Source organism: Phodopus roborovskii, unplaced genomic scaffold (assembly GCF_943737965.1).
Source record: "Phodopus roborovskii unplaced genomic scaffold, PHOROB, whole genome shotgun sequence".
Lineage (NCBI taxonomy): Eukaryota > Metazoa > Chordata > Mammalia > Rodentia > Cricetidae > Phodopus > Phodopus roborovskii.
In genome coordinates, this window is record NW_026126622.1 from 3,443,254 (window position 1) to 3,466,074 (window position 22,821).

Here is a 22,821-nt window from a genome sequence, read left to right on the forward strand (position 1 = left end):
GGACTAGGAGGCCTGGGCAGAAGATGAGGTGTTAGAGGTGTGCCGAGCCTGTGAGGTGCGAGGGAGGGACTGGTTATCAGCACAGCTGCCCACAGCAAGTGACACAGGGTGCAGGCACAGGGCGAACAGGACCACATTGGTGTCTAGAGATCTAAGCAGGTAGCTTTGAGACACCCGGAGAGAGGAGCTGGTGACCCCAACCTCACCTTAGGGATCAGTGGTGATGAGGTGTTCAGCAGGCACAGAGCCTTGGTCCTCAAGGCTTCAGAGCCCGATTCACAAAAGGAAGGGGACTGGCTCTTCCCAGGGCTAGGGCTGACAGAGACGCATCTGCCCATGGAAAGCTACAGGGCAGCCAGCCAGGAGCACCCATCAGTGGCTGACAAGGGTGGCCCATGTCTACCCTGGGCGGCAAGGGGACCTGTGTTGCATTCAAGAGACAGGCTACGTTTTCATTCTAGGTCTGTTTATTTTTAGACAGCAGGAGTCACATCAGCTTGCACACCCCAGCAAATCTCAAGTTTGGTTTTTATAATTTAATTCTAGAAAAGGTTCAACAACACGAGCCAAGTACAACTTCACATTCAAATTTGAGTTCTAGGTTAAGCAGCCTCCAAGGGTACTGCTTGGCAAAGGTGCGGGTGTGTGCGCACATGTGTGTGCAGAATTTATAAAATGTCCCCTGTTGGGCCCATACACCCTGCTAACAATTTCACTTTTCATCATCTGCTGTCCATGTGGGCAGTAAATGTTTGGCAAGTACATAATTCAGCATAAGTCCCATACGATGGGATTTCACAACCCGGCCTAACCACTGAGATATTACTTAATTTGTTAAAGTGATAAACAAGATTATGATGTGCAAACAAACAAGGCTTGTGCTCCAGCTGCGTCCAAGTTTATTTTACCAAGCTATAAACACAGGCTCTTTCTCTGGGCCTGCTGATTGGGTTTCTCCTTCCTTTTGTTGGGGGAGAAGAATGTACAGGGGGAGCAGGGACCCTCCCACTGGGCTTTCCGGCTGTGACTCTTGAAGGAACCCATTCATCCCCACTATTGGGCAATGCTGCCTGCTCAGGGTCCTTCTGAGGTTTCCCACACAGAGCCCGTGCCAAGCAGGAGATTCGATCTCAGCTTGACCAAGCTGGGCCCCATGCTCCAGGGACTCAGAGCCTTGTGAAACAGGCTGAGAGCCTGGGGTCTTTGGGGAAGGAGGCCCAGGGGTCACAGCTCTCCTCCTACCTTGCCCTGAACTGCTCCTCAACCAAAAGTCTCTAGTGTAATTCCATCTGAGGCCTGGCGGTAAAAATGGACAGGCCCATTCATTATGCCAGGAAGGCCTGGAATGGGGTCACTCCCCCCAGATCCTGGAAGCCCATGGAAGAGGCAAGGGAAGGCCTCTCTCAACCAGACCCTGTGGCTTCCCTTGGGCTGGTAATTCTCCCCATAGAACCTGAGAACTCCCAAAACACCAGTAGCGACTAGCTTCTCAGCCCTTCTTAACACAGGGTTAGCAAAGAACCCGTTTGTCTTCTGTGCCCTTGGAGGGCTGTAGCTGAGGGGTCAGGCAGCGGCTCGGACCTGCTGGCTCCACACGGAGGCCCTTCCACAGGCGTTACCTTCTCTTGCGCGTACAAACCTCCAACCGGCCCAGCTCCTCATAGGACTGGTAGAAGATGTCAAACTCCCTGGCGCCCCAGCCCCTCCAGACAGCCAGGCACCACTCGGTGTTTTCGTTTGCAAAGGCACACACTACTGTGTCCTTTGCCACCACAGCTGCATCCACCAGGACTCTGCAGAGAGATGGGGGTCTGAGAACAGCCACAGGGGTCCTCACTAGGTCAGGCAGGAGTCTCCCTCTTCATGTATGTTTTTGAAAGGGTGGAGTTACTAAGAGGATGTCTTAAACAGCTCAGCCTGGTTCTGGAAAGTACTCAAAGGTTCCAGGTCTTCCTCATGGTCTGACTTATGGGTTGAGGAAGCTTTATAATGTCCCACAAAAGGCCAAGGGCATCAGTTTACATTATAAGCACTGGCTGTAAGAGGACAACCCCCTGGAAGGCCACGGACTGACTGAGACAAACATAACAGGCACCATCTGTGCCTCTCTTTGGAATTCTGGTGTCTAGAACAAACATCAACTATTACTGTTCAAGAATGTCCTATGAAGGCCAGAGAGATGGCTCAGTGGGTAAAGGGTCTTGCTTCCCTATGGAGCAAATTTGATGACTTGATTTCAATCCGTGGAGCCCATGTAAGAACTGGCAGGGACCACTCCCACTAACTTGTCTTCTGACCTCCTCATGCACACTGTGACATGTTCCTGTACCCCACAATGAAAAAAATCAGAGTGGCCCACGATTGCAACTACACTTGCCAGTGTCCTTCTTGCAGGCTCCCCCTATTCTGTCCCCCCACACACAGGAAATCCAGAGGCATAGCTCAGACAGAAAACCTGCTTCCTCAAAGGCATCCCTGCTTTCATTGTTTTGATAGGTGGATTGTTTTTTCATGGTCTGTGGGTGCACAACATGTGTCTTCTCAGGCCAAAATGCATGGCTCCCTGCAGTCTGCTGGCCCTGGTGGTCTCTGTGGGATTGCTGGCCCATCCCTGGGTCTAGCTGAGCTGCTTTCCCCTGTGCCCTGTGACTGAGCCCCACTGCACACCGAGGCTCCCTTCCACCAAGATGTCTAGAGTCTCCAATCCTTCCTTGCTTTTTCAGCTGGCCAACTCTGGCCTTTCTCCTTCTAGCAAATGAGTCTGACTCTTGATAAAAAAAAAAACCTGCCTCTGGGGGGGATGACTAGAAAGAGATACTAGGCACACTCAGAGTGGCATGCCAAGGTCAACTGACCTGGGCTCGGAACACCTATTTGTTCCCAGAAGCTGGGAACTCCTTCAGCACAAAGCCTCCTTTTGCCAGGCCAGCCAGGGTTTGGGAGCAAAGACTGACCTGGTTTCCAGAATTGCCAGAATTGCTTAGAGAGAAGATTCACTGCCCCGGGGCCTCACTCAGAAATCTCAGTGCTGGCAGGCAAGGGGCTAGAAGGGCCACACAAATGACTGATGGCTTGTCTTGCTTTGGGCAGGATGGGACTATGTGATGATATTAAAGATGAATAAAAACCTTTGCCCAAGGATGAGTGACAGCCTATGCTGCCAGAAGGTCTACAGTAGTGTGAAACACCCCAATGTACAAATGTTTGAATTCGGGACTTTTCATGGGGAGCTGCAGGTGAGGGATAAACATGGCCAGGAACTCTGGCTTAACCAGGCTCCCATTCCCTGGCCTCGAAGACTGTGCCCTTAATTGGCATCCAATCCAGATGTCCCCACATCAGGGACATACTCTCAGGCTTAGAGAGGGCTCTAACAGAGTATGACTGTGTCACCTGGTTCTATCTGGGGTTGGTAGGTTCCCTGACAGGGCTCTCCTGTTTGCCAGGAAGGACAATGAGTTTTGAAGGGACCATCATTTCAAACACTGCTGAATCTGGCCTGGGACACACACCTTTGGCAAGGCACTTGATCCACAGGTACTCTGACACTCCAGACACAGATATCCTCGGCTAAGTGACTGATGCTCTGTTCAGCAGTCATGCTGAGTCGGGGGAGCTATGTGGAGGACCTAGCCTTGCATCTGCTTTGCCTTTTGGCCACACTGGTAGATTGACATGCTTATTTGTGAGAACACAGGGTAGCAGGGCTGCTGTGTTATCTAGTGGACATGGCAGTGAGCTCTGCAGTTCCCCACAATCCTCCCCTGGGCTGTAAGGAATGGTTCTCATAGTCTTACCCGTGAGAAGTTAGTTCTCGGGCTTTTAAGACAGCGATGACTCTGCCCCGTTGGGCACCTGAATTCTTCTCCAGGCCAATAACGATGATATCCCCGCCATGCCTAAGAGAACAAAGTCAAGTGTGTTGAGGAAGCTGGACTGTCCAGTGGATATAGGGCTGGTGAGCAGATAGGTACAGAGCCTGAAGTTTCTGTGGAGGCCTGTGATACAGGGAAGGACCCTCCATAGGAAACCTGAGCATGCTTCTTGTTTGGGGGGCACCTAGGATTTTCTGATGGACAGGCGAGCGTCTATGTACACATTCTTAGATTTGCTGGGAGATCACTCCCAATCTCTCTCTCTCTCTCTCTCTCTCTCTCTCTCTCTCTCTCTCTCTCTCTCTCTCTCTCTCTCTCTGAGACAGGGTTTCTCTGTCCTGGCACTTACTCTGTAGGCCAGGCTGGCTCGAACTCACAGATTCTCCTGTCTCTGCCTCTAGAGGAGTGCTAGGATTAAAGGTGTGCACTACAACTGCCCAGCTACCACTCCCGATTCTAAAAGCAAATGGCAAAGCCCAGATGGATTTGCGAATCTTTCAAGAAGCCACGGGTTCCACTCACCTCAGCCCTAAAGCGAGAACACTGGGTAGCTCATAAATGGCTCTCCCACATCACAAACACTTACCTGGGGACCCAAATGAGGTCTTTGACAGCAAGGACCTTCACAGCCTGCAGGTGTTGGCTGAATGTCTCCCCATCCATGGGGGTCAGGTCAGGCTCGGATCTGTCAGAGGTGATGTTGGGCCTGTCTGGGTCTTCATAGTCAGTGGAGAAAGGCACACTGGAATAGCTGGTCAGGGAGCTGGGGAGACTGGTAGGGGACCTGGGGTCTCGGTGGGGTGGGGATGAGGAGTAGGAGGACATGGAGCAGTAGTCAGTGAGTGAGTCCTGGTGGGTGAGAATCTGTGTGCCCAGCTCCTCACTGTACATGATGCTCACGTCTGCGATGCACTCCTCCTCGGGCTCCTTTGAGGTGATTATGTGACTGCCTGAGGCTTCTGGGACTGAGGGCTGCACAGGAAACATGTCCCTGAGAGGACTGGGGTCCCCACAGAAGTACCGAGCACACAGCTGGTAGGTGGCTGAGTGGTACATCACTAAGGAATTGGCCTTGTCGTCTAGGCACCAGACCACCTCCTCCCCTCTGCAGTCTGAGCTGCACACAAGTGATGTGACCACGGAAGGGGCGGCAAAGGGTTCCAGCCGCCTGCTGATATCCAGGACTGTGCAGTCAATGACCAGGAGGCCAGGCCCGTTGCTGTACCAGACCTCAGACCCACTGTTGACCACTTCCATTGCCTTCACTGGGTAGGGGTTCTGCCGTGCATCTTCATCTGGGATGCAGAACTTGGACCTGTTGGCTGTGTGTGAGCACAAGTAGGAACAGCTTTCTTTGGGGGTACCCCGTACCACTGGAAACACAGCTACAAGTCCATCAGCCAGGCCAGCCAGCACCAGAAAGGAGTTCTGTGGGGGAGGGAACAGGGACACATGAAGCTCCTTCAGGTCACACATTCTGGGAGAAAAACCACAAGCACTAGACCCAGCTCCACATGTGCCTCAAGTGGGCACATGATCTCCCTTAATGCCTCAGGGAGGGAAGTAAGGCCTTTGAAATCAGGAGTCTCAGGCCTAAGTCCAGCAAAGACGGAGCTTGGTCCCAGCAGAGCCATGGTCCATCCTTGGTGCTGAAAGGCAAGGGGAGTGCCAGGGAGAAACTGTGTCCACAGTGCCAAGGGGTCCAGCAAGGGTGCTACTACCTGGGGCTGGTCCCTTGTTGCAGAAGCAACAGGGAACTGCTTTTCCTGAATACCATGGCAGCCTCACTGGAAGGCAGGGCAGAATGTCTTCCCTGTTTTAAATAACATATTAACACGACAGCTGTGGTAGGCATGAGGAACTCTGCTCACACTAGGTAAAGTACTCTGGCAAAGCAGGGGCCAGATCTCTGTGCCCACCGCTGCCACCTTGGCACTGGACTGGCCTAGGAAGGGCTAAGTCTAATTAATCTCTGCAGCACTGGATTCTACTGTTCCCATCAAGTAGAGAACACATGTGTCTAGAAGAAATAGCTTAACTCTCCTACAGAGAGTCTTGGCTCCATTAGTTTGCATACTCTGAAAAAAAAAAAAGCCTACACTGATACTAGTGAGGACTTTGACTTCCCATGAAGCATGGTTTCCTCTGTAGCCACCCACCAGAGGTCACTAGGTAGAGGTCAAAGTTGCCGTAGAAAGCCAAATGCAGGCTTCTCAGGTTATCTCCCTGAGCAGACAAGAGTGCAGTGGGCTAGGAAAAGCTCCGCAAAACCGAGTTAGAGTTCAGGACAGAACAGGATCCAGCCTTGTTCCAACTAGGGGGAATGGCAGAAAACCACTTTGTTGGGAGTGAGGGTGTGTGCGTGCATGTGAGTGTGTGAGTGTGTGTGTGTGTGTGTGTGTGTGTGTGTGTGTGTGTGTGTGTGTGTGTATAGCAGAGTGGGGCTGGCTGGTCAGGGTAGTGGAGTGAGTGGCCTCTCTCAACATCCACAGTAGGGTGCCCTAAGAAAGTTTCTCAAACTCCACCTTGAGGATTTAGGTCAATACAGCAAGCCAGAACAAACAGGCCATAAGTCTTTCTGGATCCTGGCTGTGCTGGCCAGCGTGAGGAACACCACGTCTGTCTGGCAGAATGTGAGCAAGCTTGTGCAAGAACGCACGGGTCTGCCCTGTGTGGCCTCTGCAGGATGACCTTCATGGAGGCAGGCACCCTGCACAAGAGGCGCACACAGAGCCTGCTTTATTCTCCCTGCTAGGGCAAGACGTGTACCCTGGCTGGGGCTCTGCCTGTCGGGGTCCTACAATAATGCTTTGTGTCCAGTTCTCCCAGGCTCTGGTGCAGGGAGATCCCAGCTGTCCAAGCCCACCTTTGGGGCAATGGCCATAAATTACTCTAAGGGTCAATTCATACCTATTTTGCATCTCTCCATTTTTCTTTTCTAAAGAAATGAAACTAGAGCAGCAGAGAGAAGAGCCCACAGATTTGGAGACTACCAGGAAGTCACAGTAACACTCAGTTTCCAAGGGTGCAGTCTGGAACTCTGTGTTCCATAGGGTCAGAGACTAATTCATCACTATTATCACCCCCATTGCATATAGACAGATGGAGATCACATAAAGATAGCTAGCATGTTTTAAAAAGTAGGGCAAGGAAATGCTTGCTCCTTATGCACTGGGGGAGAATACCTGTTACATCCACAGGGCTCTCATAGCCTTTCCGGATCCAGGAAGGACAGCAGAGCATGGGAGAGTAAGCAATGCCAAACAACTTCTCAAAGGAGGGGCCATGGCTCTGAATCCCCACAGGAGAGCTGCTCCTGGACAAGGCTGAGAAGATGAAGCCTCTGCATCTGTTGTCTGCTGGAGAAGGCCCAGGGCCAGAGCAGTGATGGCCTGGCCAGCCCTGGTGAGGCTGGATTCAATGCCAAGATGTGGTGGAGATAGCTTTGCTTAGGGGTGGGGAATACACTGGGTGGATGGGTTGGGAGGGTGAGGAAGTGGGTCTGCTGGGCAGTGCTGGGCAATACTGAGCAATGCTGGGCAATGCTGGGTGATGATGGGCAATGCAGGGAAGTGCTGGTCAATCAATGATGGGCAATACTGGGCAATACTAGGCAATGCTGGGCAGTGCTGGACCATGTTGGGCAATTCTGGGCAACATTGGGTAATGCTGGGTAATTCTTAGCAGTGCTGGGCAATAATGGGTAATGTTGGGCAGAGCTGGGCAATGCTAGGCAATAGTGGGTAACGCTTGGTATTAGTGGGCAATATTGGGCAGTACTGGGCAATGCTGGGCAGTGCTGGGTCTTTGAGAGGAGGCAGACACAGAAGGGAACCAGCTTCCCCAGTAATCAGGAAAGATGGTGGCCAAGGCAGGCTGGGGAGAGGTTCCTGATATCTCTATCTGGAGAAGCATCCAGTTGCAACAGCTTGCTTCATGATTTACACTTAAATGAACCTGGAATTTGCTCACTGACAGTAGGCACTCCATGTTATTGATGTTCACCTGTAAAGCTGACTGTGACCTGGGCAGCAAGTTGGCCCAGGAAAGTATAGCTTCACTGTCCCCAGCTCAGCCCACTGTCCCCAGCAAGTACAGCCCCCACACAGTGACCAGCCTGAACATTCCTCTCTCCCACCTTACCTTTTTAATAACAGGCACTGCTAAGAAGCAAGTGACAGCAGCCGGGGTGTCCAGGGCCTGCTGTGGCATGCTCAATGGGCACATGCCTTTAAGACTGTATATATATATCTTCTGGTCCTGCAAAAGGAGACAAGTCCACTGTAAGAGCCAGAGAAGGAAGCGACTGGCATGCCCTATTAGGAAGCTTTCAGCCTGGGGAACCCCTTTGTACCTTAAAAAGGCAGCATTTTATTTGGTTATTAATTTCTATTTTTGGTTTGCTTGTTTGTTTGTTTGCTTGTTTGAGACAGGGTTTCTTTGTGTACCCCTGGGTTCTGGGACTTGCTCTGCAGACCAGGCTGACCTCAAACTCAGAGATCCACCCACCTGTGCCTCCTGAGTTCTGGGATTAAAGGCATGTGCCACCACTGCCCAGCAGTTTCTGCTTTTTGTAGAAACTCTGAGAAATACAGAAGAGTTTGGAAGAAAATGAACTCAACTGGTAGTCCTTAGGATGGGGGGGGGGGACAGAGCATCTCAGAAGATGGTTGTGGGTGGGCATGAGCATGCCACTATCAAAGAGGGGTCCTAGAACAGTGGCGTTGTGCCACAGGAGGAGCCCTTTCACTCCCTTTATGGTTGATATGGGGTCAACTCCTCTGTCCATTACCATTTAGTGAATTTGTTGTTGCTACTAAGAATTATATTGGGGTAGGGATTCTTAGAGATATCTTTGTATATTCCTTTAGAACAAATTCTTTACTCTTGAGATCTCAGTAGCATGGAGACTTTTGGGGAATCTCAAACATATATATCCATATTTCCAAACAGTCACTTAGATGAAGTTTGATGATCATCACCCCAGGGCACGTGACTTGGTGCAGTCTTTGGATTCCTCACAAGACAGCTAGCTACTCAGGTCTTCCAATGACTTCTGGATATGGAGACAAAAGGTCTTCAGGGATGAGCTGTGCTCTGCGGCACTCACGGTATTATGAGGAAACATGGCAGACCACCAACACACCCTGTTTCTGTGGTAATATCTTGCTTGTACAAATAAAGCCTGTCTGAAGGTCAGAGAATGGAGCTTGCCACTAGCTAACCATAGAGGCCTGGAGGTTTGTATAGACGGACAGGAAGTGAGATGGCTGGGTAGAGAGAAGATATAAGCGGGCAGAAAAAAGAACTTGCTCTCTTGTTTGCTGAGAGGCTAAGGAGGCAAGGTGTGGCCATGGCTTGCTCCTTCTTCTCTCTGATCTATCAGCATTCTCCTTTTTTAAAATAAAAACCAAATTATTTGGTTGATGGCTAAGGCTCTTATTGGCTAACTCTTAATTTTTAACTCATTTCTGTTTATGTATCTCCACATGCTCTTGGCATATTGGAGAATGCCTGGGCATGCTACCTACCTTCCCAGTGGCTACATGGTGTCTTCTTCTCCACCCACTCCCTGCATTCCTCTTCCTAGATTACTCCCAATCTGGCATCCCTGCCTATACGTCCTGCTTGGCTATGTCCTTCCTGTCCATTGGCCAAAACAGCTTTATTCATCAACTAAGTAAGAGAAACATGTATCCACAGCATATAGACGGGCATCACCCATCATGTTTCTTGTGCTGAGATTATCCACATGTCCTCACCGCCCTGAATCCTAGCTCTCAGGTGGGAGCAAGCCCCAGTCAGTAGCAATTTGGCAGTTCTCCTGGTGACATACCTTACAGGACGGATGACATTGTTCTAGGGATTCTCAGGGACAAGCTGAGGTCACCTGATAGTCAAGCTGACCTGGAAACCTTGTAGTTTTACAAACCTGGTCCCCCTGGGAACTGCACCCCTCCAAAGGCCACCCTGCCAGGGTCCCTGCAGGTTAGCAGTTACCTCAGTGGCTATCCACACTGAGCTCTGGACCTTGAGCTGGCAGCTCAGCTTCATCCCAGCACAGGTCATCCTCTGTACTTCCAGAAGGCCCTTCTCTGTGTTGACCACTGTGTAATTCCTGTGGTTGGCAACAACTCATAGTTAGTTCCAGAGAGCCAGGGGCCACCTCCTTCCCCAGGCTAGTGCGGTAGCCTTAGAAGAGTTGTGATCATTTAAGTATAAGGGATCTGTCATAGGCTCACGTCTTAAAGATCTGGTTCCCAGGTGGTAGATACCGCTGCTTATGACTGAGATGAAGCGCAAAGCAAACACCCTCTGTCCCAGCATCTGCAGACCAGGTTGGGTCTGGAGTCCCAATAATATGCTCCCAGCTTCCTTGCTTCTCCCATGTCAAATGCCCCAGGCCTGGGTCTAGAGTCAGCTGTAGTATTGCTTTTCATCTTTGTGAGGGGCCTTCCACCCAGATCCTAAATAATCACACATGGAGGCTTTTTCTTTGTCAGGAGTGTTGGCCTTCACTTGGTTTGTTTCTAGCCAGCTTTCCTTAAGGTAAATGGACCCGTCTGCCTTTTCCCTCTGGGCTTTTATCTGTCTACTTCTGCATATCTTACTTTCCTTCTTACCCAGTGGCTGTCTGGGCAGGCCAGTGGTTGGCCTCCGACAGCCTCCTCTCCTTGTTCTCCTTTCTCTTGCTCTCCTCCTCTTCCTGGTCTCTCCTATTTATCCTCTCTGCCTGCCAGCCCCACCTATCCTTGCCTCTGCCTCGCTATTGCCCATTCAGCTCTTTTTTAGACCATCAGGTGTTTTAGACAAGCAATGAATCACAGCTTCACCAAGTTAAACAAATGCAGCATAGACAAAAGTCATACACCTTAAAATAATATTCCCCAACGGTCAGCCATTGGATGAATGCAGCTTCCCCTTGATACCTAGAGACCATGTCTAGATCATGGGGTACTCATGACATTTCTTTGGATCTGGTTTTTAGTCCTGTCCAAATGAACTGAACTGGAAATAGGACTTTATTTTCGCCTCTGTCCATGCCTCCCTGCTGCCAGTCTAAGAGCATAAGATCCATGCAAACTTCAACCAGGCTGACCTCAGGGAAACTGCAGAGTCCATTCCATTGATCCCACCCTACTCAGGCCTCACGCTGTCTAAGTCTCCCCAGACTGCAACACCTGCAAGTGCTTTCTACTGGGTCCATCTGAAGACCAGTCTGGCCTGGGAAGCTCTCATGTTGGGAGGAGGGGTAACTGGCCAACCCTGCAGGCCATCGCAAGACCCTGACCCCATGGAGATTCCAGCCCTTGCCACTCTCCTTCCCATGCACTTGCCTCTGGGTCTCAGGAATTTTTCCCCTTTCCCAGTGGGACTTCGCTCCACTCTACCTCAGACACCTTGCCCTCTGCCTCCCATTGCTCGCTGGGCCATGCAATGTTGAACACCCACTGCCTCCCCACCCTTCCCCAGCTCTTCAGCCCACTCTGTTGGGACTTTCTTGCTTCCTAGAGTCATTCTGTGTTCTCCCCATCTTATGGTCTCAGGCCCTATGGACTTTCTCTCTAAATGCTCCCTCAAGGGGCCCTCAAGTCCTGCTCCCACTCTCCTTCCTGAAGAGACCGTTAGGTTTGTAAGTCACCTTCTGCAATCTGGGAGCTGAGGTGAGCAGACCCTGGGAGCATTAGCCATGTAGCCAGGCTGGTGGGTTCCTTCACAGCTTGCAGAGGGTATTGGTCTTTAGGCATCCGGGCTCCACAGACCATGATGACCACTTTGGGCTCTCTCTTTTCTTCTGGTATATCTCATTCCCCCAATCTCACTTTCTTCTTGCCAATTCGCCAGGAAAAAGAGCTACAACTGCAAGGCACTGTATGTGGCCACTTATTACAGGGTGACCCTTCAGCTCTGGTCCCTTGCCCCTCTCATGCCACTCCATTGACTGCTATACTTGTCAACCTTCAGCATCATCTAATGTCCTTCAGGCTCAGAGTGTGAACAACTTCATCTTGAAGCAACACTCTCCCTGGCAACGGGTTCCTGACACACCCAAGCTCACCCTTTCTTACTCCCCGTACCTGCAAAACTGTGCCTGTGTCAATTCTATTCCCTCCCTTCTTCTGTCTGGACTGTGTCCTAACCAGGTTTTGGACCCGACGTCTGCTAAATAACGTGTGCCATCGCTTCACTGCTTTTCTGTTCTCAATGCACCCAAGACATCAGCAGGGAAGGGCAGACTGGAGACATTACCTGGATTCCTCCTTCCCATCCCAGAACACCACGGTGTACTCCTGGCCCTGGGATGAAAAGAAGGCTGACTGCTTCCCACAGGGCAGCATGTACATGAAGGTGGCGAAGGTTGGGTCCTTCATCTGGCTCACAACAGACAGGGCCAGTGGGCGCTGCAGGAGAGAGTGAACACTGCTGTGCAGTTCCCTACACAGGGCCACCTGGCACCAACCATGGATGTATGAGAATCTTTCCATTAGGGTTAGCCCAACACAAGGCTGAAAAGGCTTCAAAACACCCCCCCCAATAAGTAAGTAAATAAATAAATAAATAAAGGCCTTTATAGTCTCTGGGTCATCATGGCCACAGTAGTAGGCTCAGTTGCTCTGGAGACAAAGGCTCGTTGTGTCCCACTTTAATCCCAGGAACATCAACTTTTGTATCAGATTGTATTAATAATGCATTACATTAACTACCTAATCTGATGGGCAAGTGCTAAGGTAGACCATAGAGGCCTCCTCCAACAAACAAGGACCTGTCTTTGATAATGTAACAGGGTCCCTGCTCCTCACAAGCAAAGCTTCCAAAGAGATGCGTGCCTTCCCCCTGTTCTTGCATGGGGACTATATTGCCACAATGGGTTCAATACACAAATTGAGCGACACTCAGAAAGTTTCCAGATTCCAGAGCATTTTAGAGTTTAGATTTTTGAACTGGAGATGTTTAACTAACATTTAAATAGTTTAAACATCTGAAAAACTTCAAAACTTGAAATACTTCTGGTTACAAGTACACAAGCTTGGGATAAAAAGGTAACATTTCCTCAGACAGACAGACGGACAGACAGCAGACATGTAGGCACACACATGTGCATACACACCAAGACTGGGAAGTACATTAGGGGAACTAAAGCTCCACCTAGAAGAGACAAACAGAGAAGATTGCCCAGCTTCCTTAGGAAGGTTTGGGGAGCAGGCACATGTGTACTTTGGAGACCCACAACCCACTCTGATCCATGTACCTTCTCGGGCTTTGTGTCCCAACACTCTATCATGAGCGCCTGGAGTCGATGGAACTGCACTTCCTCTGGTAGCCCCAGAACTGGGCGGATGCCCTTGGACAGCTTCTTGGCAATCTGAAGTTGGTGGTGGCCCAATGCAGGACGCTGTCCTGATAGCAACTCGTACAGAACCATTCCATAGGAGAACATATCTACCTGGGCAGAAAGGTAAGCTGAGTTAGGTCTCCTGCCTGGATCCAGCAACTTTAGAAGGCTGGCCTTAAGGGGGAAGGAACAGGAATGCACAGTTAGATAAGGGAAACATAAGCTCTTCCCAAAGGGAGACCCTCCTCAGTCCATTCATCAAGTAATCTATCTGTCCCAATCTGTTCAAACATGCCTGTCCTTCTGACCATCTTCCTATCCATTTATCCTTTCCTCCTCTTATATTATTTACATATCCTCCCATCCATGATTTGTCCATCCATCTTCTAGACATACAGAAATTGCTAATTACTAAGCACCAATTAAGGGCTCCAAAACCAAGATAGCAGAGGGCTGTATATGAAACTCATAAGAATGGGAGCGTCTCCTAGATTGCGACTCTTTTGTTTTCTCATTTTAATTACCATTGAAAGACCCAGCAAGGAAAGAGTTACACAGACCCCCATATAAGTTGGGGAACGTCTTTCCCAAGAGAACATTTGGCATAGAGTTGGCGGTTTTTAAGTGACTGTTCTTGTCATAGCCTCTCAGATGACACCTTGTCTGGATCCCCAGCTACTGAGAAGCTTCTCGTTCCTGTTGCTTTGGTTTGCCTTTTTCCATCTCAGGAAACAGCCACAGGTGCTGAGTTAACCAATGTACACTCAGGGCCAGTCTCAAAGTCCATGACTCATCTGCCAATAATGCACTAATAAGAAATTAGAGCGCAAGTGACATGATGACTCTGGCAGGAAAGGGATTTGCTGCTAAGCCCGGTGAACTAAGTTCAATCCCCAGAACCCATATTGTGGAAGGTGAGCATTAGCTCTTGCATATCGTCTATGGATTTCTATACACAAGTGCCCCCTAAATAAATACATAAGTAAATAAGTATAATAGAAGTAAGAGTCAAGGGGCTGGTGAACGAACAGTCTGGTGTGACACCATCTACCGAGCATCTCTCTGGACTCAGTCCCTGCCCAGGCTACCTGGGAAGCCACTCATTTCCCCAGCACTCGCTGTCTCCTGGCCTGGCACTCACCCAGCACTGTGTGATGCTGGGAACTTCTATCACCCTTATTTTGTGCTTTTCAAGAGCACTCTGCAAGGTGCTCTTCTGTTCTCACTCTGTGCACTAAATGTGACAGGATCTAAACGCTGATACATGTCTGTTCCGGACTCTTTGACCACAGTTCATAGTTTGTGTGATGTTTGTGAATCGAGGTCACAGAAGTGTGAAGCTATGGCTGGGGAGATGGCTCAGTCTCTGAAAGCACAAAGATCCCAGGCACCTACAGAAAAGCCAGGTGTGGCAGTGTGTGTCTGGAATCCCAACACTGGGAGGTGGAGCCAGGAGGCTCCCAGGGGCTCATTGGCCTAAGTTTAGTCAATCAGTAAACTAGCCCCAGTGAGAGAGACTATTTTAAAACATGAGGTGGAGAGTGACAGGAAGACACTAATGATGGATGGGCAAGCAACCTTCATACACACGCACATACACATACACAAACTAAAACAACAAAAACAACAAACTAAAACCTTCCAAAGCTAAGGACCGGTCAGCCTTTGAGCAGGAAGGCCACAGCCCCCAGTGCCTTCTGGTCAGAGCCAAAATCTCCCTCAGTGAATACAGGAGAGAGAGGAAAACACACGCTGGAGGGAGTGAACCCAGAGCCCCGGGACTGCCTGTCTGGCTTCTCGTCAGACTTGGGCTCCTGCTCTACACAGGTGACTTGTGGATGATAGCGGGGTAGGCAGATACCTTCTCATCATACACGATGCGAGGCCTGATCTCTGGAGCCTGGTAGCCGGGGGTGCCTTCCACTCCCAGGGCACCCTCATGAAAGGATTGCCTCGAGATGCCGTAGTCTGACAGCTTGATGTTGACATGTTCCTTGATGCTCAGGGACCACACCAGGATATTGTCTGACTTGAGGTCACAAAAGATGATGTTTTTCTTGTGCAGGTAGGCTAGGCCTGAGGCAATCTGGTAGGCTATTTTTTGGGTGAGCATATGTCCCAGGGGCATAAAGGAAGAATCTTGCAAAGAAAATAGTACCTATGTTCAAATTTATCAAATTTATCAAAATTATCAAATAGAATCAAAATAGCATTCTAGAACCCACCTTTCATTCCCCCCTCCTGTCTCCCCTACTTTCTGGATGGGGTTAAAGGGTTGGCTTGTATGGCACTGTTGGGAAGTGATGAAAAATTTAAGAGGCAGAGCCTTGTGCTGGCTAGTTTTATGTCAACCTGACACAAGACAGAGTCAGTTTGGAGGAGAGATTATCACTTGAGAAAATGTCCCCACCAGTTTGGCCTATGGGCAGGCCTGTTGTGCATTTTCTAGATTGGTGATTGATGTAGCCCACTTTAGGTGGTATCATTTTGGGCAGGTGGTCCTGGGTTATATAGGAGAGCAGACTGAGCAAGCCCACAAGCCTCTGTGTCAGTTCCTGCCATCTGTTCCTGCCCTGACTTCAGTAAGATGCTGGAGGACAAGCTGTAAGCGGAAACAAACCCTTTCATTCCCGTGTTGCTTTTGGCCATGGTGTTTTATCATAGCAACAGAAACCCTACCTAAGACAGGCCACACGGATGCAAGTGAGGTCATCGGGGACACGCCCTTGAAGAGCCATGGGGACCCTAATCTTTCTCATCCTCTCTTTTCTTAACCTCCTAGGTGGCATGATACGAGCAACCTTTTCTGTCACATGACCCATTATAATGTACCACATGACCTCAGGCCCAAAGGACAAGGCCAACTGGCCATGGGCTGAAGTCTCTGAAACCATGAGCCCAAACCTTTCTTTAAGTCCCCACCCCTCAGGCATTTTGTCACAGTGACAGAAAACTGACCAGCACATACCCCAGTTCTTTAAATTCCATGGGTACCATTCTCACTTTTCTTCATGCCAAATGGCAGAAGGGGGCAGAGAATGGCTTCAAGTGAAATTCCCATTCTTGGTGACCCTTTCATGGCGACCACCTGTGAGGGTGCAGGTGTTTTCCTGAAAAGATTCAAGTACTCTAGAACTCATCTCAGGCCGACCGTGTCCTGTGGCCCAGGCACAGAAGCTTCACAGAGTGTACATGTGGCTACGGGGGACTTAGTGATGCAGCGGGGGCTTGAGATGCCAGTTCCTGTCTTTTGGGCCAGTGGTGTGGCCTCATCTATTCCCAGTCGAGGCATGGTTCCTCTTCTTGTAGGACTTGGCCTTTGCTCCTGTCTGACCCCAGAGTGTGAGCACTTGGGTTCCCCCAGCATGCCCCACCCCATGTTTGCAGTGGGCAAGGCACCTGCTCTGGGGCCGGGCATACCCTGGCTCACTGAAGCCACCCACAGCTCTGCTTTTGTAACCAAGTTAGGCATATGAGATAGGAGGAAGCCCCAGAGGCCTGTCCTCCCGCTCTAGGGCTCTGCTGGCCTCCCAGGAGTGATTTGCAGACACGGCCCCTGTCCAGTGTTCTCAGAGTGGCCATACCTTTGGCATTCTCGGACAGCACGGTGTTGAGACTGCTCAGCGGGGCAAGCTCCAGGGCGAAGCAGAGTGGGTGGATGCTGATGCCGATGAGTGACACGATGCAGGGGTGCTGCAAGGCATGCAGCATGCTGGCCTCCTGCCGGAAATCTGAGAAGTTCTTCATGGCATCCATTGCTCTCAGGTGCCTCAGCATCGTGTCTACAGGACAAAGCAAGGCCATCAGCCATCTAGGGAGAATAGAGCTGCAGGATATGGGCCTCTGCGGAACCTAAGGCAAGGTAGATCCATCTGTATCTAGGCCAGGTAGGTTGTCTAAGGGCCACATGGCACAGGGTGTCTGCCATACTTATAGTGACTTGGGTAAGGTCAGACAGGGTTACATTTTAAAGTGTACACACACACACACACACACACACACACACACACACATATGAGGGATTGTAATACTGATGACCAGGGTTTGTTCCTCAAGGGTGAGGTTGAGACTAAGTCAGGACAGAGTGATTTGACGACAGAAGGGATGCCTTCCCTCACTCTAGGTCTGGCCACCTCCCTTCAAACCCTTCGAACTGGAACCAAAAACTTCAACACAACTGACAGAACCACCCAGAGTGACTCCAGCGACATTTACTGTCCCTAAATAGCATTTCTAAAATGAGTGTTCAAATCAACAAAAGAAGTACACCTGCCTGAGGACAGAGTATATGAGACCTTTGAGTTTACCTACCTCAGTATCCTCTCTCAACACCAACCCTCGACAAGTACCCAGTGACACCCAGTGACACCAACCCTAAGTACCCAGTGAAAGCATCCAATAATTCCCTTGACAAGAAGGAGTGTCTCGAAGATGGGAGACAAAGGTGAACTGGATCATATTTTTTGTACTTAACTATTAAACTTTGCTTAATTTTTGAGCCTGGCTGTGAATTTCATATACAAAGTCACACACACACACACACACACACACACACACACACACACACACACACACACACACACACACACACACACACACACACGGTACTCCTAAGTGGTCACATCTACGTCTCAGGGTCCTGCCTGTCCATTTGTCCCTCCATGTATATGTATACGTGTGTGTGTGTGTGTGTGTGTGTGTGTGTGTGTGTGTGTCCTGTGGTCTTCTGTCTATATGTTGTGTTTCTCCATCTCCCTGAAGTGTGCACCATCTCTGGTAACTTTGCTTCACTGTGACTCACCCTGAAATTCTCTTCTCTGCTGTATTCAAGGATCCCAAGGGAGGCTCAGGCTACTGTTGGGTTGTGCCTTCCTGCTGTGAATGATAACATCAAGCTCTTCCTTTCTCAAGAACTAATGTGGCTTGCCATTTGAGTCCCATCTGACTCCCTCGAGGGAGGAATGTCTCAGGGTTCTCCCCACATGCCTCAGAAAGTGAGTACCTTACAGCTCTCAGCCACCCAGCTGCCATTCACTGGAGAACCCAGTGACTTTATTCTCTTTCGCATTCCCTTATCTTGTTCAAGGCCTGGCCCAGGATCTATCTGGAATGTAATTAGTTCCCTTCCCCTCCACTCTCGGGGTCACTACAGGTTACCTTATTCCTTACCAAGAAGCCAGGATCACTTAAGGTAGGAGTCACTATCATTATCATCAGCTAGTGAGGCATTTGTCCATGGCTACTGGCCTGTGACATTCACATTAGAGGAGAAAGTTCTATAGAGGGGAATGAGTGAAAATCAGCCATGTTGTAACCTCCTCCACAGCCCTTAACATTCACACATCTCTATGTGATGGACTACAGGAGACCCTGGAGGCTCGGGATACCAACTCTAGTTGTGGGCAGTCCAGAGAGGATCATCTGTCTCTGAGGCCACTAGGCAGGGCACAGCCGGGTCCTGACTGCTTTGTGCTTTGTTTGCATTCCTTCCCCATAGATTTTAAAGTTGGGGACTGCTGGGGTGAAAAGTCAATTACCATGAAAGCCTCAGTGGTCCACTCCCTGGTTGTGCAAGACCTTGAGTGTGCTGGCCATTTGGCTGCTAAGGGTAAGGATCCATTCTCGCACTGGCTCTTTAACCCATTGAGGATTTATTTTTTATTATAGGGTGGATAAGATGTTTATCTTCACCCCAGTTAGGGAGTGTGCTGTCTTCCCACTGACCAGCAATGTCACCTCTGCTATGTGCTGGCTTTCTTAGCCCACAGGAGACCTCTGTTTCCTAGGCAGGCCTGCATGAAGTCCTGGAAGAAGCTGCCATAGTCCCTGCAGGCTTAACTGTGACATCTGTGAGGCTGGCCCCATTCTGTTGTCAGCTCTGGGCCTTGGCTCAGCACATGTGCATCTGACAGTCTGTTAGTCAAATTGCCCGCTTGGGATTCAGATACCATGATTAATTATAATTCCAAATGTTTCTTATTACTATGGAGGTTGTTTTCTAATGGTCACTGCTACGTATGGGAATACCATGGAATTCTAATATTCTGCTAATGTGCAGGGCTTTCAGGGTACTTTTATTAGTCTGAGGTATGTTAACTAAGTCTGTTTAAATTGGTGTAGAAACCAACATTCCCTTCAAAGAATTGCAAGTCAGTTTCTTCCTTTCTGGTTTCTTTGTAATTTTCTATAATTCTAATTTTTCTACCAAAGAACATATATTGGTTGTATAATTGCAAGTTGGCCAGTTCTGAACAAGGGGCAGATAAGCTGGCTGGAGTGAGGTGGCCTGGGCTGAGCACTACATGGCACTATGGTTAGAATGTGTCTCCCTCTCCTCCCACCCCAGCGTTCATGTGTAGGAAACTTAAGTTTCCCTTCTTGATCTCTGCTCCCCACTGTCTCACTCTTTGCCTTTTGGATGCTATTTGGATTGGATTGGATGATGCCTTTTGGAAGACTCGCAGCATTAAGCTCTTGGTTCTCTCAAACCCCAGAAGCTTGAGCCAAATAACTTCAGTTTGTTCATCAGTCACCCAGCATGTGGTATTCCGTGGTAGCAATGGAAATGGATTGACAGGATTTCTGATGTCTACTCCCACAGGAAAGAATTCTTGGACTGCATAGGATATGCAGAGCTGAGTGTGCTGCCTCTTGGTGGATTTTCTTTGAGGGGTGTAGGATGTGGGGGTGGCGGGGAGAGAACATCCCAAATATCTATTTGCCAGACTTACCCCATCTCTTGTCTTTCATTGTTGTGGAATATTAGTTGAAGATGTGTTACATTTGTTTATGCAGTGGAGTATTTATTTAATGATACAAAGATGTGCTGCATTCTTTTATGTTGCATTTGTTTAACCCTGTAAAGCTGGAGTTACTTTGTCTAAACACCTGATTGGTCTAATAAAGAGCTCAACAGCCAATAGCTAGGTAGGCGAGAGGAATGGGCAGGGCTGGAAGGCAGATAGAATAAAGAGAAGAGAGAAGAGGAGAAGCAAGAAAAGGAGGAGGGAAGGATGCCAGGGTCCAGCCACCCAGCCACACAGCCAGCCATGGTGTAAGAAGGAAAGAGATATAAATTAAAGAAATGTAAAAAGCCCAGAGGCAAAATTAAAGAGAAACAGGATAATTTAAGTTAGAAAAGCTGGCTAGAAACAAACCAAGGGCATTCATAAGTAGAAATGTCTCCATGTATTTATTTGGGAGCTGGGTGGTGGGCCCCAAAGAACTATATTTCTTTGCACAGCTTTCTGCTTGCACAGGAGATGGCTGGAGGAGCCCTAAAGATGAGGACTGTGCTTGGTCTCAGACTGCCCTTTCCACATGTTCCAGGCCTTCAGTGGGCACAATGCAGACAGAAATATCAGGAGTGGTCTCTGCTGATACACACTTCCGTCTAGGTAGGTAGTAACATCAAGGCTTTGCTTAGCTTGGATCTCCAGCCTGTACACTAGGCTTACTAGCCCTCTAGTCCTCCTCACCTCTCTCCCCAGGTGCATGTATGGTCTCTGTTCTCCCTAAGGTGGCCTGGAGTTTGGATGCAAGAGATTTGTGTATTTGAAGAAAAAAGTGCTGACTATCACTCTGTTACCTGCTGGGGCATTCGCGGAATTCTTGAACTTCTTGATGTGGAATCTCTTCACAGCCACAGGCTGGCCCTGGTACCTGGCCCGGTAGATGACGGTGCCACTGCCACCTTGGCCCAGGATGCTGCTGTCGCCGTCTGTGTGCTCCAGCTTGCTGTTCTCCAGGAAGAGCCTGCAGCACATACAGCTCAGGGGTTAGCCTCCAACCTTGGGCAGGATGTGTCCAGGACTCAGCTGATAGTTTCCCATCTGGGAGCAGAACAGTTCAAAGCCACTTGTGGACTGACCCTGGATCTACCATACAACAGGCAGTCAACTTGGGCAGCCTATACAGTCTTGCCAAGCCTCAGTCTCCTCCTCTGTATGGTGGACATATCACAGGGACTCCTTGAGAGATGCTGAAGATGCCTGGCTAAGGGGAGCTCTTTGATTAGAGTGGGCATAGAATAAGGTTACCTCTCTATGCTAAGTTTTTGTGCTTTGAGAGTTGTCATCCTTAGATACATTGTACTATTTACTGATAGCTTAGTTGTTTCTCTACTTATTGTTATGTAAGGTCATCCTTGGTCATGTAGGGCTTGTGTCCCCACAGCTGGGGACTAGGGTTTCATGGGGAGTCTTAGCTCCTGTGCTGGTCTGTGTATTCTGAGCCTTGTGAAAATAAAGATTTCTGTTGGGCTTCTAGAAAGAACCACTGGTGCCCCTTGACTCTCTAAGCCGTCTGTGGAACCCTCTGGGCCTTAGAGTCTGCAGTAAGGAGCTGAGGAGCACAAGGCAGAGTTGGAGGCTCCCGCAAAGCTCAGCTAGAAGATGAGACAGAATGAGGTTTGTGGGTATAGAGGTGCAGAATTTGGCTCTAGTGGCTATGGGGCCAGCATTCAGGACTTGGAACTTTGCAGAGGTATCCTTCTTCACCTGCTCACCTACTCAAGGCCTGCACCAGGACCTCTTAACCTCTGTTTTCCTGACACTCCACTCATTCTTCAGAAACAGAAGCATGAAAGGCAAAGGAGAGAGGGAGGGCTGGGCGGGGAGGAGAAAGACTCCACTAAAGTTCATGCAGGTCCTCATCAGCAGCTTGTGCCATCCAGGCCAAGGGTGCCTGTAAGCCCTCCTAGTCCTGTAGATGGGCCTGCTCTCTGCACCTTTCAGGCACAGGCTTTGTAGCTGCCCAGACTTAACACAGATCAGTCATGTCACCTGTACCCACAGCAGCCTTGGGCAAATGGCTGAACATGGTCTGGGAGGTTTTCCTGATAAAACCCTTGCTTGGGAAGGTACATGGGAGCTACCTAAGATGAGCTGAGGAAACTAGGGGAGTACCGTGGGTCTTGCTAGTGGTTTTTTGCTAGGGCTTAATGCAAGCTTGGAAAATGCAGAGTTCTGTAGGAGCCACAGGGCAGAGCTCTGCTTGCCAAACTCCCTGTTGGGGCTGGTTGGCCCCCAGCTGACATCCTGAACCTCTCTTTGGACAAACTCCTGCTCAGGCTGTTGGAATTTCCACTTCCTAACAGGTAACTTCATCTCAGAATCCTATTGTGCCCAAGACTAGATCCAAAGCATCAAGGACCGTCCAGTCTGGCTTCTTGAAGCCACAGAGGGAATTCTGCAGCCCACTGGTGGGTGTCTCTGTGCTGAGGCATAAGTGCCTCAAGGTTTGACCGATAAATGAAATGTCTAAAACTTCAGGAGTGCCTAGCCTAGCACCTTCCAAAGCATGTGATCCATGCTTATCTGCAACTGCATGCCCATGAAGAACCCAGGGGTGAAGAAAAGCCATTCTGCAGCAGAGTGGCACTTGCTACGTCCATCACAGCTGCTGCTGGAGGCACTGAAAAGAGCTGGGGTGAGGAGTACCCTTTGTGGGTTAATCATCCTTTTACTGTTGGGCATCGAGCACAGGGCTTCACATGCTACCACTGAGCCACCTCCCAGGCCCATCTTAAATTCAACAGATTCCCCGGAAGTGGGATGTGGAGCAGCAATCCTGTGTATTCAGAGAGTGCTCTATGGGCACTGGGAACAGTGC

At 49.6% G+C, this 22,821-nt stretch overlaps 1 protein-coding gene across 1 annotated transcript in view; it reads right to left on the reverse strand.

Moving 5' to 3' along the window:
* Positions 1–449: 449 nt before the first annotated feature.
* Lrrk1 (leucine rich repeat kinase 1) overlaps positions 450–22,821 on the reverse strand; it is a 132,794-nt gene continuing 110,422 nt past the window's right edge. Inside the window, exons 24-33 of the mRNA XM_051206467.1 lie at positions 20,798–20,964; positions 16,794–16,991; positions 15,071–15,348; positions 13,126–13,320; positions 12,126–12,277; positions 9,876–9,993; positions 8,019–8,135; positions 4,462–5,303; positions 3,798–3,899; positions 450–1,793 (exon numbers count right to left, since the gene is read on the reverse strand). Of these exons, the coding sequence (XP_051062424.1) occupies positions 1,616–1,793; positions 3,798–3,899; positions 4,462–5,303; positions 8,019–8,135; positions 9,876–9,993; positions 12,126–12,277; positions 13,126–13,320; positions 15,071–15,348; positions 16,794–16,991; positions 20,798–20,964 (2,347 nt within the window). The 3' untranslated portion in view covers positions 450–1,615. The remainder of the gene's footprint in view (positions 1,794–3,797; positions 3,900–4,461; positions 5,304–8,018; positions 8,136–9,875; positions 9,994–12,125; positions 12,278–13,125; positions 13,321–15,070; positions 15,349–16,793; positions 16,992–20,797; positions 20,965–22,821) is intronic.